The 12,019-nt window shown below is 42.4% G+C and overlaps 1 protein-coding gene across 1 annotated transcript in view; it reads right to left on the bottom strand.

Moving 5' to 3' along the window:
* The window catches only part of washc4 (WASH complex subunit 4), a 19,369-nt gene extending 11,432 nt beyond the window's left edge, over positions 1 to 7,937 (bottom strand). Inside the window, exons 1-12 of the mRNA XM_079414222.1 lie at positions 7,789 to 7,937; positions 7,110 to 7,249; positions 6,935 to 6,988; positions 6,749 to 6,814; positions 6,183 to 6,228; positions 5,803 to 5,870; positions 5,637 to 5,719; positions 5,508 to 5,550; positions 1,909 to 2,012; positions 1,642 to 1,762; positions 282 to 405; positions 64 to 191 (exon numbers count right to left, since the gene is read on the bottom strand). Coding sequence (XP_079270348.1) covers positions 64 to 191; positions 282 to 405; positions 1,642 to 1,762; positions 1,909 to 2,012; positions 5,508 to 5,550; positions 5,637 to 5,719; positions 5,803 to 5,870; positions 6,183 to 6,228; positions 6,749 to 6,814; positions 6,935 to 6,988; positions 7,110 to 7,249; positions 7,789 to 7,849 — 1,038 coding nt within the window. The 5' untranslated portion in view covers positions 7,850 to 7,937. The remainder of the gene's footprint in view (positions 1 to 63; positions 192 to 281; positions 406 to 1,641; positions 1,763 to 1,908; positions 2,013 to 5,507; positions 5,551 to 5,636; positions 5,720 to 5,802; positions 5,871 to 6,182; positions 6,229 to 6,748; positions 6,815 to 6,934; positions 6,989 to 7,109; positions 7,250 to 7,788) is intronic.
* Positions 7,938 to 12,019: the final 4,082 nt, after the last annotated feature.

Below are 12,019 nucleotides of genomic sequence, written 5' to 3' on the forward strand. Positions count from 1 at the left end.
TTCATAATGACTGAAAGTGCAGATTTATATATCCCACTCGTTCCCACTAGTTAGTGTACCCACCTTTTTACACACATCCAGCAGGGATTTGTAGATCTTCTTGTCCACAGTCCTGAAGATATGGAAGTGCAGCACAAAGAGGCCACATACACCTGTATATTTATCCCGCTGATCAATCTCTGACGGCTCTCCTGCAAGTCCAATGGATCATAACAGTTGTTGTCTACAGCCAAGATATCTCATATAGCGGTATTTCATTTAGGTTAATTACAAATACAAACCAAGCTTTGATTCAACGTTGGCAAAAATGGTTCTGATATTATACGCAAATTCCTCTGCAAAGGCACTGTTTTTAGAAACCGATACACCTTCTCCTGGGTCATCAAACCTCTGCTCCACACAAGCCTGCATGAAAAAGAAAACCTTTAGTTATATTCATTTAATTTCTGTTAAGTGACATATTTCAATGATCAATAATGCAATAAAGTAGAAAAGAAACATTTTCTCCTAACAACATACACTGAAGAATTATGCATTATAACAATGTTTTCATTGTGCACAAAAAGTATCTTGTAGCTTCATAAAAATAAGACTGAACCACTGATGTCACATGGACTATTTTAAGGATGTGCTTACTACCTTTTTGGGCCTTGAATGTGTCAGTTGCGTTGCTGTCTACGCAGGGTCAGAAAGCTCTTGGATTTCATCAAAAAATCTTAATTTGCATTGCAAAGATGAACCAAGGTCTTGAAACGACATGAGGACGAGTAATTAATGACAGAATTTTCATTTTTGGGCGAACTATCCCTTTAACCGTGCGTTCACACCACTGCCGACGAGAGCGTCAAAATTCGCCCTGGCGGCCCTGCCAACAACGCTGTGACAAAAAGATTTGTCGATGCTCTGGCGATCGAATGCTTGGTCTTGTATTTAAGGCCACAAAGCAAATAAGCATGTTGATCTTGTGCAGACTGACCACAAGCAGGGTATAAATTAATCAAGAAATTAATTGATGAAAAGAACTTAATTAATATAATTTAGTTATAATTATAGTTACTTGTTTGCTAACAAAATAAACCAATTAAAAGCCATTTGTGTGGCGTGGCTTTTGTGTTCATAGTTAAGTGCTAGTCTAATTTCAACATGTAGTTTATAGGAGACGTTTACTAGCCTTGGTCTTTAATTAACATTTTCATTAATTTGTGCACAGCCTACATTGCAAACTGTCCTGGTCTGCGTTTCCCAAAATTATCGTAAGCCTTAGTTGATGCACTTAGGCTTACGAAGCTTTTGGGAAACGCAGCCCTGGTTGAAGTGTACCCTTAATGCAATTGGTCAAATCGGTGTTGTTTTGAGCATATGAATTGTATTTGCGTTAAAAAAAAAGCATTCTAGCGCGAAAATGCTTGGGAACTAATGTGGTTAGAACCAAAGTTTACAGGACTGTGTTCTCTGGAATCCTCTCAAGCGGAGGAATTCTACATTCCGATTGGTTGCCGACGAATTGCATTATAGCTCATTACCATAAAGTTGACCTGACTTCAAATCTCCTCGATGCCCACAACGCTATGTTTCTAATAGCAGAAATGGGTTTTAAAATACAAAAACAGAAAATTGAGGAAGTATGGGGACGCTTCAGACCTGAAAAATCATGCTGTCCAACAGTTGCCCCTCTAGCTTCAGTAAAAGCTTCTCAAAGGGTTTTAGTTTCTCCTCTGGAATGGCAAACTTAGCTGGGTTATGATGGACAGATTTCAGTAACCTTCAAACAACAACAAAGAATTTGTGGTAAGAAATTAAGAACCACAATTTAATACATTCATACTGAAAAAAAGGCCTTCATTTTGTCTTCAGTTACCAACATTAAATTTGACAGAGCAGTTCAACATCTAAAAGGTCCCACTTCACCTTTTGTACATCTTCCAGTGATCTTTCAGTGTGGCGTGGTTCTCCATGATCTCATCCAGGGTGATGAGGACCACCAGAAGTTCTCCCAGATGCTCGTACACTGTCTGATTGTAGACAAAGAGAAACCATCAATACAAGATGTCAGGTTGCAGTGAAGAACCATATGAAGATGGCGCCGGTGAGATCGGCTGCCGTCACGACTGCTCCGACCAAACTTTGTCTTTTTTTGTTATTTTTTCGTATTGTTAACTATAAACACCGGTTTCTTTTTGTAAGATGGCCATTCTTACATACGACAGGGCCACTCTTATTTCTATTGGTGCACAATGCACTAACCTTTCGCCGATTTTGAACCCGGACCCATCCTGGCCAAGCGAGATCCTGAGGAGGAACAAAGGACCCGACCCGTACCGGCGTCCTCGAGGGAAACGAGCCGGCGTCAGGAACAGGCTGAGGGCTCGCGCACACCGCGCTCCCTTACCAAGTGTCCTGCTCGCCAATGTCCAGTCGCTGGATAACAAACTCGATGACCTCAGGGCAAGAGTCAGGTTCCAGAGGGACATTCGGGACTGCAACCTTCTCTGCTTCACCGAGACATGGCTGAACCCAGCGGTACCAGACCACGCCATCCAGCCGGCCGAGTTCTTCTCGGTTTACCGCATGGACAGAACGCTGGACTCGGGGAAGACTAGGGGAGGTGGAGTATGTCTGATGGTGAACAAACACTGGTGTGACGGCGCGAGCATTGTTCCCCTCTCACGCTCCTGCACACCGAATCTTGAACTTCTGACCATCAAATGTCGCCCTTTTTATCTCCCTCGGGAATTTAGCTCGGTCATCGTCAGTGCCGTTTATATTCCACCTCAAGCGGACACGGACACTGCGATATGGGATTTACATGAAACACTACACCTTCACCAGACACAGCACCGGGACGCCGCATTCATTGTTTTGGGAGATTTCAACAGTGCCAACCTCAAGCGTGCACTGCCGAACTTCCATCAGCACATCAGCTGCCCCACCAGGGGCGAAAGGACATTAGATCACTGTTACACCCCATACAAGAACAGCTACAAGGCACAGTCACAACCACCGTTTGGGAAATCGGACCACGCCGCCATCTTCCTCATGCCTGTTTACAAACAGAGGCTGAAACAGGAAGCCCCGGTGCAGAGGGAGGTCCAACGCTGGACGGACCAATCGGTGGCCGCTCTGCAGGACGCGCTAGATGACGCAGACTGGGACATGTTCCGGCGCAGCTCTGATGACGTCAGCTTGTTTACGGAAGCGGTTGTGGGATTTATAGAGAAACTAATGGATGATACGGTGCAGAAAACCATCATCAGGACGTTTCCCAACCAGAAGCCGTGGGTGGATAAAACCATCCGCGACGCCCTGAGATCCCGCTCCGCTGCCTACAACACAGGGCTCATCACCGGGAACATGGATGATTACAAGGCTGCATCTTACAGCGTGCGCAGATCGGTGAAGGAGGCGAAGCAGCGCTACGGGAGGAAACTAGAGTCGCAATTCCAACATGGCGACTCTAGGAGCCTGTGGCAGGGACTTAGAACCATCACGGACTATAAAACACCACCCTCCAGATCGGGGAATGCGGACGCCTCTCTGGCTGACGAGCTGAACACTTTTTATGCTCGCTTCGAGGCTGCAGCTAATCACGCTAACGGCGCTAGCAGTGCTAACTGCATGCACGCTGAGGAAGCCGGTGAGGACAACGTATTCACCATCACGGAGCATGACGTGAGGAGGGCATTCAAGAGAGTGAACATCAGGAAGGCAGCAGGACCAGATGGCATCACAGGTCGGGTTCTGAAGGCCTGCGCTGACCAGCTAGCACCGGTGTTCACCGAGATCTTCAACCTCTCCCTGGAACAGTCCATAGTCCCCTCATGCTTTAAGCAGTCCACCATTGTTCCTGTCCCCAAGAAACCGCAGCCCACCTGCCTAAACGACTATCGCCCTGTAGCCCTCACATCAGTGGTGATGAAGTGCTTTGAGAGACTGGTCAGAGACTTCATCATTGCATCACTACCAGACACACTGGATCCACTACAGTTTGCATACAGACATAACCGCTCCACGGAGGATGCCATCTCACACCTCCTCCACACCACAACAAGTCACCTGGACTGCAGAAAAGGGAATTATGTAAAAATGCTGTTTGTGGACTACAGTTCAGCGTTTAACACCATAATTCCCTCCACACTCACCTCCAAGTTGGAGGTCCTTGGTCTCAGCACATCCTTGTGCCAATGGATCTCCAGCTTCCTGAAGGACAGACAGCAAGCCGTACGGATGGGTAAACACACCTCATCCTCCATCACCCTAAGCACTGGAGCCCCTCAAGGTTGTGTTCTGAGCCCCCTGCTGTACTCACTGTACACTTATGACTGTGTGGCCACTTCCAACTCCACCACCATCATTAAGTTTGCTGATGACACTGTTGTGTTGGGCCTGATCTCAGACAACGACGAGACGGCCTACATACAGGAGATTAAGAACCTGGAGAGTTGGTGCCAGGTGAATAGTCTACACCTGAACATCAGCAAAACTAAGGAGCTGATAGTGGACTTCAGTACGAAGCAGGAGCGGTCGTACCAGCCGATCACGATCAGCGGGACTCCAGTGGAGAGAGTGGACAGCTTCAGATACCTGGGTGTTCACATCACGCAGGACTTGACTTGGTCCTGTCATACCAGCACCCTGGTGAAGAAGGCCAGGCAGCGTCTGTACCATCTGAGACGCTTAAAGGACTTTAGACTTCCCTCTCGGGTGCTTAAGACTTTTTACACCTGCACCATCGAGAGCGTCCTGACGGGCAGCATCACTTCCTGGTTCGGGAACTGCACTATGCAGGACAGACGAGCCCTCCAGAGGGTGGTGCGTTCAGCGGAACGTACCATTCACACCGAGCTCCCTAACCTGCAGGACATCTACAGCAAGCGGTGCCTGACCAGGGCCAGGAAGATAGTGAAGGACCTCAGCCATCCCAACAATGGACTCTTTTCTCTGCTGCGTTCAGGGAGACGCTTCCGCTCCATGAAGGCGAACACAGAGAGAATGAGGAGGAGCTTCTTCCCGCAGGCCATTCGGAGTCTTAACCACTCTCCACTATAATCACATCACCCCACACTTCCACTTTGCACATTTTTCAAGTACAATCTGCACTAATTTGTAGAAGGTTACGGAAGGATAAATGAGTGGGACTTACATACCATTTGTCTTTGTCTTTAGTATCCTTTTACTCACTTATACACTTTACTGCACTGCACAGCACAGCACACGGACACTTTATCACTGACATACACTTTACTTTTTATAGAATCTATATAGAATCATATTCTATTTTTTATTCTCATATCTATTTGTTATTTTATTTTATTGCTAGTTTATTCTGTATATATGGTTACTGTACTTTTTCTATTTGTATTTTTGTAAACTTGAGGTTTTTCTAATTTTGTTGGACAATTTGTTGGACAGTCGTACAATACATTTCACTACATGTCGTACTACGTATGTATATGTATGTGACAAATAAAATTTGAATTTGATTTGAATTTGAAGAGGACATGAATTACCTGAAAGTGTACACCTGTGGACTCAATGATTTTTGTTGCACTCCTGAGACATACAAAAAAAATACAAAATTAGCAACACTGCAGTCACATAACCATCCACATAATATGAGAATGTTTAAAATTTCTCACTTGTTGCTGTTGTACAAAGCAGCCAGCTGGTGAACCATGTTGACCACCACTTCAAAGCAGCGCGACACAAAGCAAGACAGCTCCTGTTACATTCAACCAAATAAAACAATGTTCAGAAATATATATATATTATCAATAACAATTCAAAAAGATCATTATATCAAACCTGTAAGAAGGAAATGAAGCGGCCCATCTGAATCTGAGACTCGCCCTCCACCACACTAGTGTCTGACACTGCAAAAAAAATAAAAAATTCAAACACAATACTTTTTTTAAATTTTTTTTTATTATTGTTAAAAGCTACAGATTAAATGAAATTAAAGTTGAATAACAAAATTGAAAGCTTAAGTTTAATAGATGCATGCAATTTCAAACAAAAACAAAACAAAACATCCTATTCCGGAAGGACAAAATTTATTAATTTGTGTTTAATATTCACTCAGATTTTCAAGTATAGAAATAAAATGTGAATCATGTTGAATTTAATAGGATCTTGTGTAAACAGGATGTAAACTGAACAGCAAAAACCAAAACGGTAGTTTTTACCTCCTTCACCATAATACAACAAGCCATTGTAGAACTTGGTTTCAGCCTAAAAGTAGAAAGCACAAAACCGTTCAAATAAGACAATTAACAATTGTGCTCAGTTTAATTCATATTAATTGACTTTATAAACATCCACGCAAAGTTTTTATTTTTTATTTTAATTAAGTAAGAGACTTGCGCATTTACTTGATCTGAATTAATGGGGGGGGGGGGGGGGGGGCAGCAATATTGTGAAATATCATTAAAACTTAAAATAACAGTTTTTCTACTTTAATATGTTTTGATGCTACTGAATTTTCAGCATCATTACTCCAGTCTTCAGTGTCACATGATCCTTCAGAAATCATTCTGATATGCTGATTTGATGCTTAAAGAACATTGCTTATTATTATTTTTATTAATATTGAAAATAGTTGTGCTGCTTATTATTATTATTTTTTTTTTGTAAACTGGGATGCATTTTTTTCAGGATTCTTTTATAAACAGAAAATTCAAAAGAACAGCATTTATTTGAAACAGAAATCTTTTGGAACATTATACATGTCTCGTCATACATTTTCACTTACCTCATATTTCAGCTTTTTAACTTCACAGCAAAGAGCTGCATACACTGTGATAACTTTATTAAGCACCTGAAGAAGAAGAAGAGAAAAAAGCAACAGGTAAACTCATAATAGACATATTCTCATTCAGTATTCGCATCACATGTAAACTGCAGCATCTAAAACAGCAAACTGTTCAACATCTCATACCTTATTATCGGTCTTGATGAGCTCCAACAGTGAGGACTGTTCATACGGCAGGAGCTGGTGTGACAGAGCAAGGAGAGTGATATGGCATAAATACAATTAATTAATTAATTAATTTTAATACAATTAATAAAAAAAAATAAACACTGTTATTAAGCTATAAGTCATGAAATAACACCTTCAAAGCGATGGGGTCCAGAGTGAAGTCCCATACATCTCCGACAGAGTCGTCCAACGCTTCTTCAACACCCTGGAGCTGAGCGGTATATTCCTCTAAGAACTTCTCATAGTTTTTAACCTGCACTTCTGTGTGAATTTCTGCACAGGAAGGAACCAAATGCAACAGATCAACAATCACAAAACCAGAAATAAAAGATAAAAATGACTTCCTTCCTGATTTGTGTGAAACTAAATTTTAGAATAAATATTTACTATATAAACAACATATTTTACTTAAATATATACATGCATGTGTGTGTATTATATATATACATATTATAAATACATACATAAATATCAACATTTAATACTATAAAGAGAATAATTCAAATGATTAATATTATTCTGAGCATTGAATTCACTGGTCAATCGATTATTTATCTATTTTGCATTAAAGGAAATTCAATTTTCCAATGCAATGATATGGAAACACTTTCAAATGAAAGCGAAAGACTTCCTTGTCACATTTTTTGTGAAATCAATAAAGACCACACACACTAATCTAATCAGGGGGCTTGAACTTGGCCACTTTCCCTGGTCATCTGACAGCTAGCTAACATTACTCAGCTAGCTGCAGGATTTATGCATATTTTACACAACAAATTACTAGTATCATTCCGGTCAGACGCGTTACTTACTTTGTGACCCATCATCAAAGCGATCAAACTCCCAATCAGGAGATAATGAATCCACAGCCATCCTGATAGAAACGACACAGACTGGGGTTTTCAGAGAGCTGCCATTAGCGCAGTCTGTTTGGGGGTTACTGCACAGTAAGGGGAGGGGCTGCTGTGCTGGGAATCACATGATTCACACAGGAAAGCGAACTTCCGGTTACGCTACGGGATGAATTTCAAAATAAAAGCCCATCGAAAATGCCCGGATATCTATTTAGTCCAGCATCTACGTTTTATGTTGTTACTTATATATTTTTAAGATATATATACTGCAATATATATTAGTATATGAACTTTTGAGTAATGTTCTGAGGACAGGGGGTTTTGGAAGAATGATAAAGCAATGTCATAATTTTGATGAAATAAATTAAAGAGAAATAATGTATTCGAGTAAATGTTTAATCTCTGGTGAATTAAAAAATAGAAATATTGCTATTAAAAACGAAAATGTATTTTCTCATGTATTTTTGACTTGCAGTTCTCACGCTGTCCTGCGAGTGGCGCCATAAAGCACAGCGACAACTCAAGTTATGAAACTTTTTTTCCTCAACTAATTGTACAAATGAATGCATCAATATACACCAGTCAGTTGAACCGCAAAAGCCTGAAGGCTGCATTCATAACCATATACCGTGCAGCCCTGTTTTAGTCTGTCCTCGGGTTTCTAATGAGAAACGTGTGCCAAAAGAGTTCATGGGCATGTATGGGCTTCACTAACCTTGCATTGACTCCACTGTCACACAGTCAGTCTGCTTGGGCTAATAATGTGTTTGGAGGCTGAATGAGAGAAAAGAATGAAGAAAAGTGCTCGACAACCACCACATATTCAGCTTGTTGGTTGTAAGGCTTTGCTGCTTTGAGGTAAGATACATTTTTGTAAACACTGGCTATTTAATTGAAGTTAATTAATTACAGTTAATTACAATTGATTAAATTTCCATTCCTGTGTACATGAGACAAAATATATCAAATTAAAATTTAAATAATTTTATTTATATTTATTTATTTATTGTGCATAAACTGTGCCATGCAGTATTTTATTTATTTTAGTGCTGGCAAACGATTAATCGCATTCAAAATAAAAGTTTCTGTTTACATAATATATGTGTGTGTACTGTGTATATTTATTATGTATATATAAATACACACCCATGCATGTATATAATTAAGAAAAATGTTTCATTTATATATAAAATATATTTATATATAATATGAATTATATATGCATGTAAATACATGTAAATATTTTTTTATTTATATATACATAATAAATATACACAGCACACACACACATATTATGTAAACAAAAACTTTTATTTTGAATGCGGTTAATTCAAATTAATCGTTTGCATTAATCGTTTGACAGCACTAATTTATTTATTTATTTTATTTATTTATTTCAACATTATTCTATATTCTACAATTTATTTAGCATCTCAGATTGGTGAATTTGTTGGAAACACATTTTATAGTTTATTTTTAGACAAATAAATGTGTTTAATTTTGAACTATAAGCTTAATAGTTTGACTGATGTACAGTGGTTACATTTAGGATGACTTCAAATCAAATGTGAAATAATAAATTATAAAATGCTGGCTGGCATCTATAACAGACGAGACCATTATGTTAATAGTTAAACTTTTAAGTGATGTCAAGCTGTCAATATTTAACAATGAAGTAGATTCAAAATTATCTGTTTGAGGCGGTGTTTTATAGCATCATTGGGATAGGCTACCATTACATAGTAATATTTTGATTTCATTTTTATTTTTCCATTTTTATATCTTCTGTTTTCATTTTAATCATTTTGTTAAATGTAAAGTTATGACTTTAATTTTAGTCATTTATTTTAGTGCATAAAATTAAACTAAATGAGTTTTAGTTTTAGTTAACTGTAATAACCCTGGTTTAATGTTAATTATTTTTGTAATGTTATTGTCAGGATCATGGACTGTTTTTATTTTTTGCTCCCCATGTGTTCCATGACCCAGTTTCTCCCTCATGTTGATTGTTAATTTGATTCCAGGTGTGTCTCGTCTTCCTCCCTAAATATCCTGTGTTTAAAAGCCCCAGTCCTTCAGTTAGTGTTTGTCGGTTCTTGAACGTCATGCCATGTGTTTCTGTGTCTCTTATGTTCCCCACTGGATTATTAAAGACTCCTGTTCGTGAATTCCTTGTTTCCTTGTTCTGTGTTTCCTTGCTTCCTGGTAAAGTGTGAAATGGTTACCTCCGTTTGTACCCTCCGTTTTGTTTCTCGTTTTCTCAGTGTTTTTATCTTTCCGTTGTGTCCCCATGGATCCCCTCGTCCGGCCCGAATTCCTCCTCCTCCTCCTGCTGGAGCAGGAGGATCGATCTCTTGAGGACCATACAAGACTGTTCCTGTTATTAACTAACACCACCAGCTACCCGGACGGCGCGCTCTGCGCATTCTGTGATGCAAGCCTGAACACCACGTGCTGAGCGTTGTCGTCCGAAGATGGTCCTCGAGAGGATTTCGCCACCTTCGTGGCATGGACTCTAGAGAGAAACGGATCTCCCCTCACTGTCTGCCCCGAGGATGATCTCGCCAGATCCACTCCAGACCCAGTGCCCAGCCTACCATCTCCCCGCTGCACGGAGCACATACCCGAGCCCACCGCTGACAGAGAGCCGGAGCCTGCCGCGACCAACAAGCCATCGCCGCATGGAGCGACAGAGCTGAGGATCGCTGCGGAGCCAGAGCCGCTGATAACGTCAGTCAAGGTGCAGTGCACGCTCCTCGAAAGCGTCCTCCAGAGCCCGCGCCTCGAGAGCGCCCTCCAGTGTTGGCTCCCGTTCCTGAGGTCAGCCCTGGTAGTCTGGAGGCTCTCAAATGCCCGCCCTCCCACCCACTCCTGCCTCCTCCACCGCTGTCGTCTGGCAGCCCCTCTGCTCGCCCTCAGCCCACCATCTATGCGGTGCGAGCTCGGCGGGACTACCATCCTCCAGCGTCACCGTGGTCGGAGTTTCCCTTGACTCCGCCTCCCGCCTCTGAGGTCCGGACTCCGCCTCGGCCTGTTGACCCGTCAGCTCCACCATGGCTCCTAGCTCCCTCCTCTCCACAGTGGTCCATCTGTCCACTGGCTCCGACGGGCTCCCTCATCCCTCCGGCTCCGCCTTGGTCTGGCGTCGACCATCCTGCGCCTCAGGACTCCACTCCTTCGGCTGCACCTCGTCCCTTCGTCCCTCTGGCTCCGTCAGGCTCCTTCATCCCCTTGGCTCATCTTCAGTCCTCTGTCACTCCGGCTCCACCGCGGCCATCTGGATCCCCATCGCCGCCTTGGTCGCCGGCGCCATCTGCTCCACCTTGGTTCCCCCGGATCCTCGCCATTGCCCTTGCTCTTAGGCTCTCCGTCTCGGCCTCGGGCTCCTCTTCCACTTGCTCCGCCGCCGTGGTCGGCCCCCTGGAGTCAGCGGCCATTCCTCCTCCATGGCTCCTCCCTCCGTCGGCTCCACCGTGGGCCACCGTCATGGCTGCGGCCTGGGTCCAGCTGTGTTCCTCCTGCTCTGGGTCCCCCCTGGCTCCTCCCTCCTTTGTTACCTCCCTGGTCTCTGTCTGCCGGCCCCCTCCCGGGTGTCCGTCCTCCTCCTGAGCCTCCTCCTTAGTTCCCGCCTGCCCCTCCCCTTTGGATGTTTCTACGGTGCGAGGAGGGGACGTTATGTCAGGATCATGGGCTGTTTTTGTTTTTTGCTCCCCATGTGTTCCAAGACCCAGTTTCTCCCTCATGTTGATTGTTAATATGATTCCAGGTGTGTCTCGTCTTCCTCCCTAAATATCGTGTTTAAAAGCCCCAGTCCTTCAGTTAGTGTTTGTCGGTTCTTGAACATCATCCCATGTGTTCCTGTGTCTCCTTATGTTCCCCACTGGATTATTAAAGACTCCTGTTTGTGAATTCCTCGTCTCCTCGTTCTGTTTCCCCTTGCTTCCTGGTAAAGTGTGACAGTTATTCTTGATTTGAAGTGTTTCATGTTTTTCAGGTGAGATGTCAAGCAACTATATCACCCAACTCAAATCATCTATACTAATTTGATCTAAAATTATTCTATATACACAATCTAAGATTCATTATATCAAGTACCTTCACATGATTTGTTTGCAATAAACAACTCTTGGTACTTTTAATTCAAACTCAAGACTGTTATATATTTTTTTGAGACTGTTGTGTGTTGACA

Source organism: Barbus barbus (assembly GCF_936440315.1).
Source record: "Barbus barbus genome assembly, chromosome: 50".
NCBI classification, from domain to species: domain Eukaryota; kingdom Metazoa; phylum Chordata; class Actinopteri; order Cypriniformes; family Cyprinidae; genus Barbus; species Barbus barbus.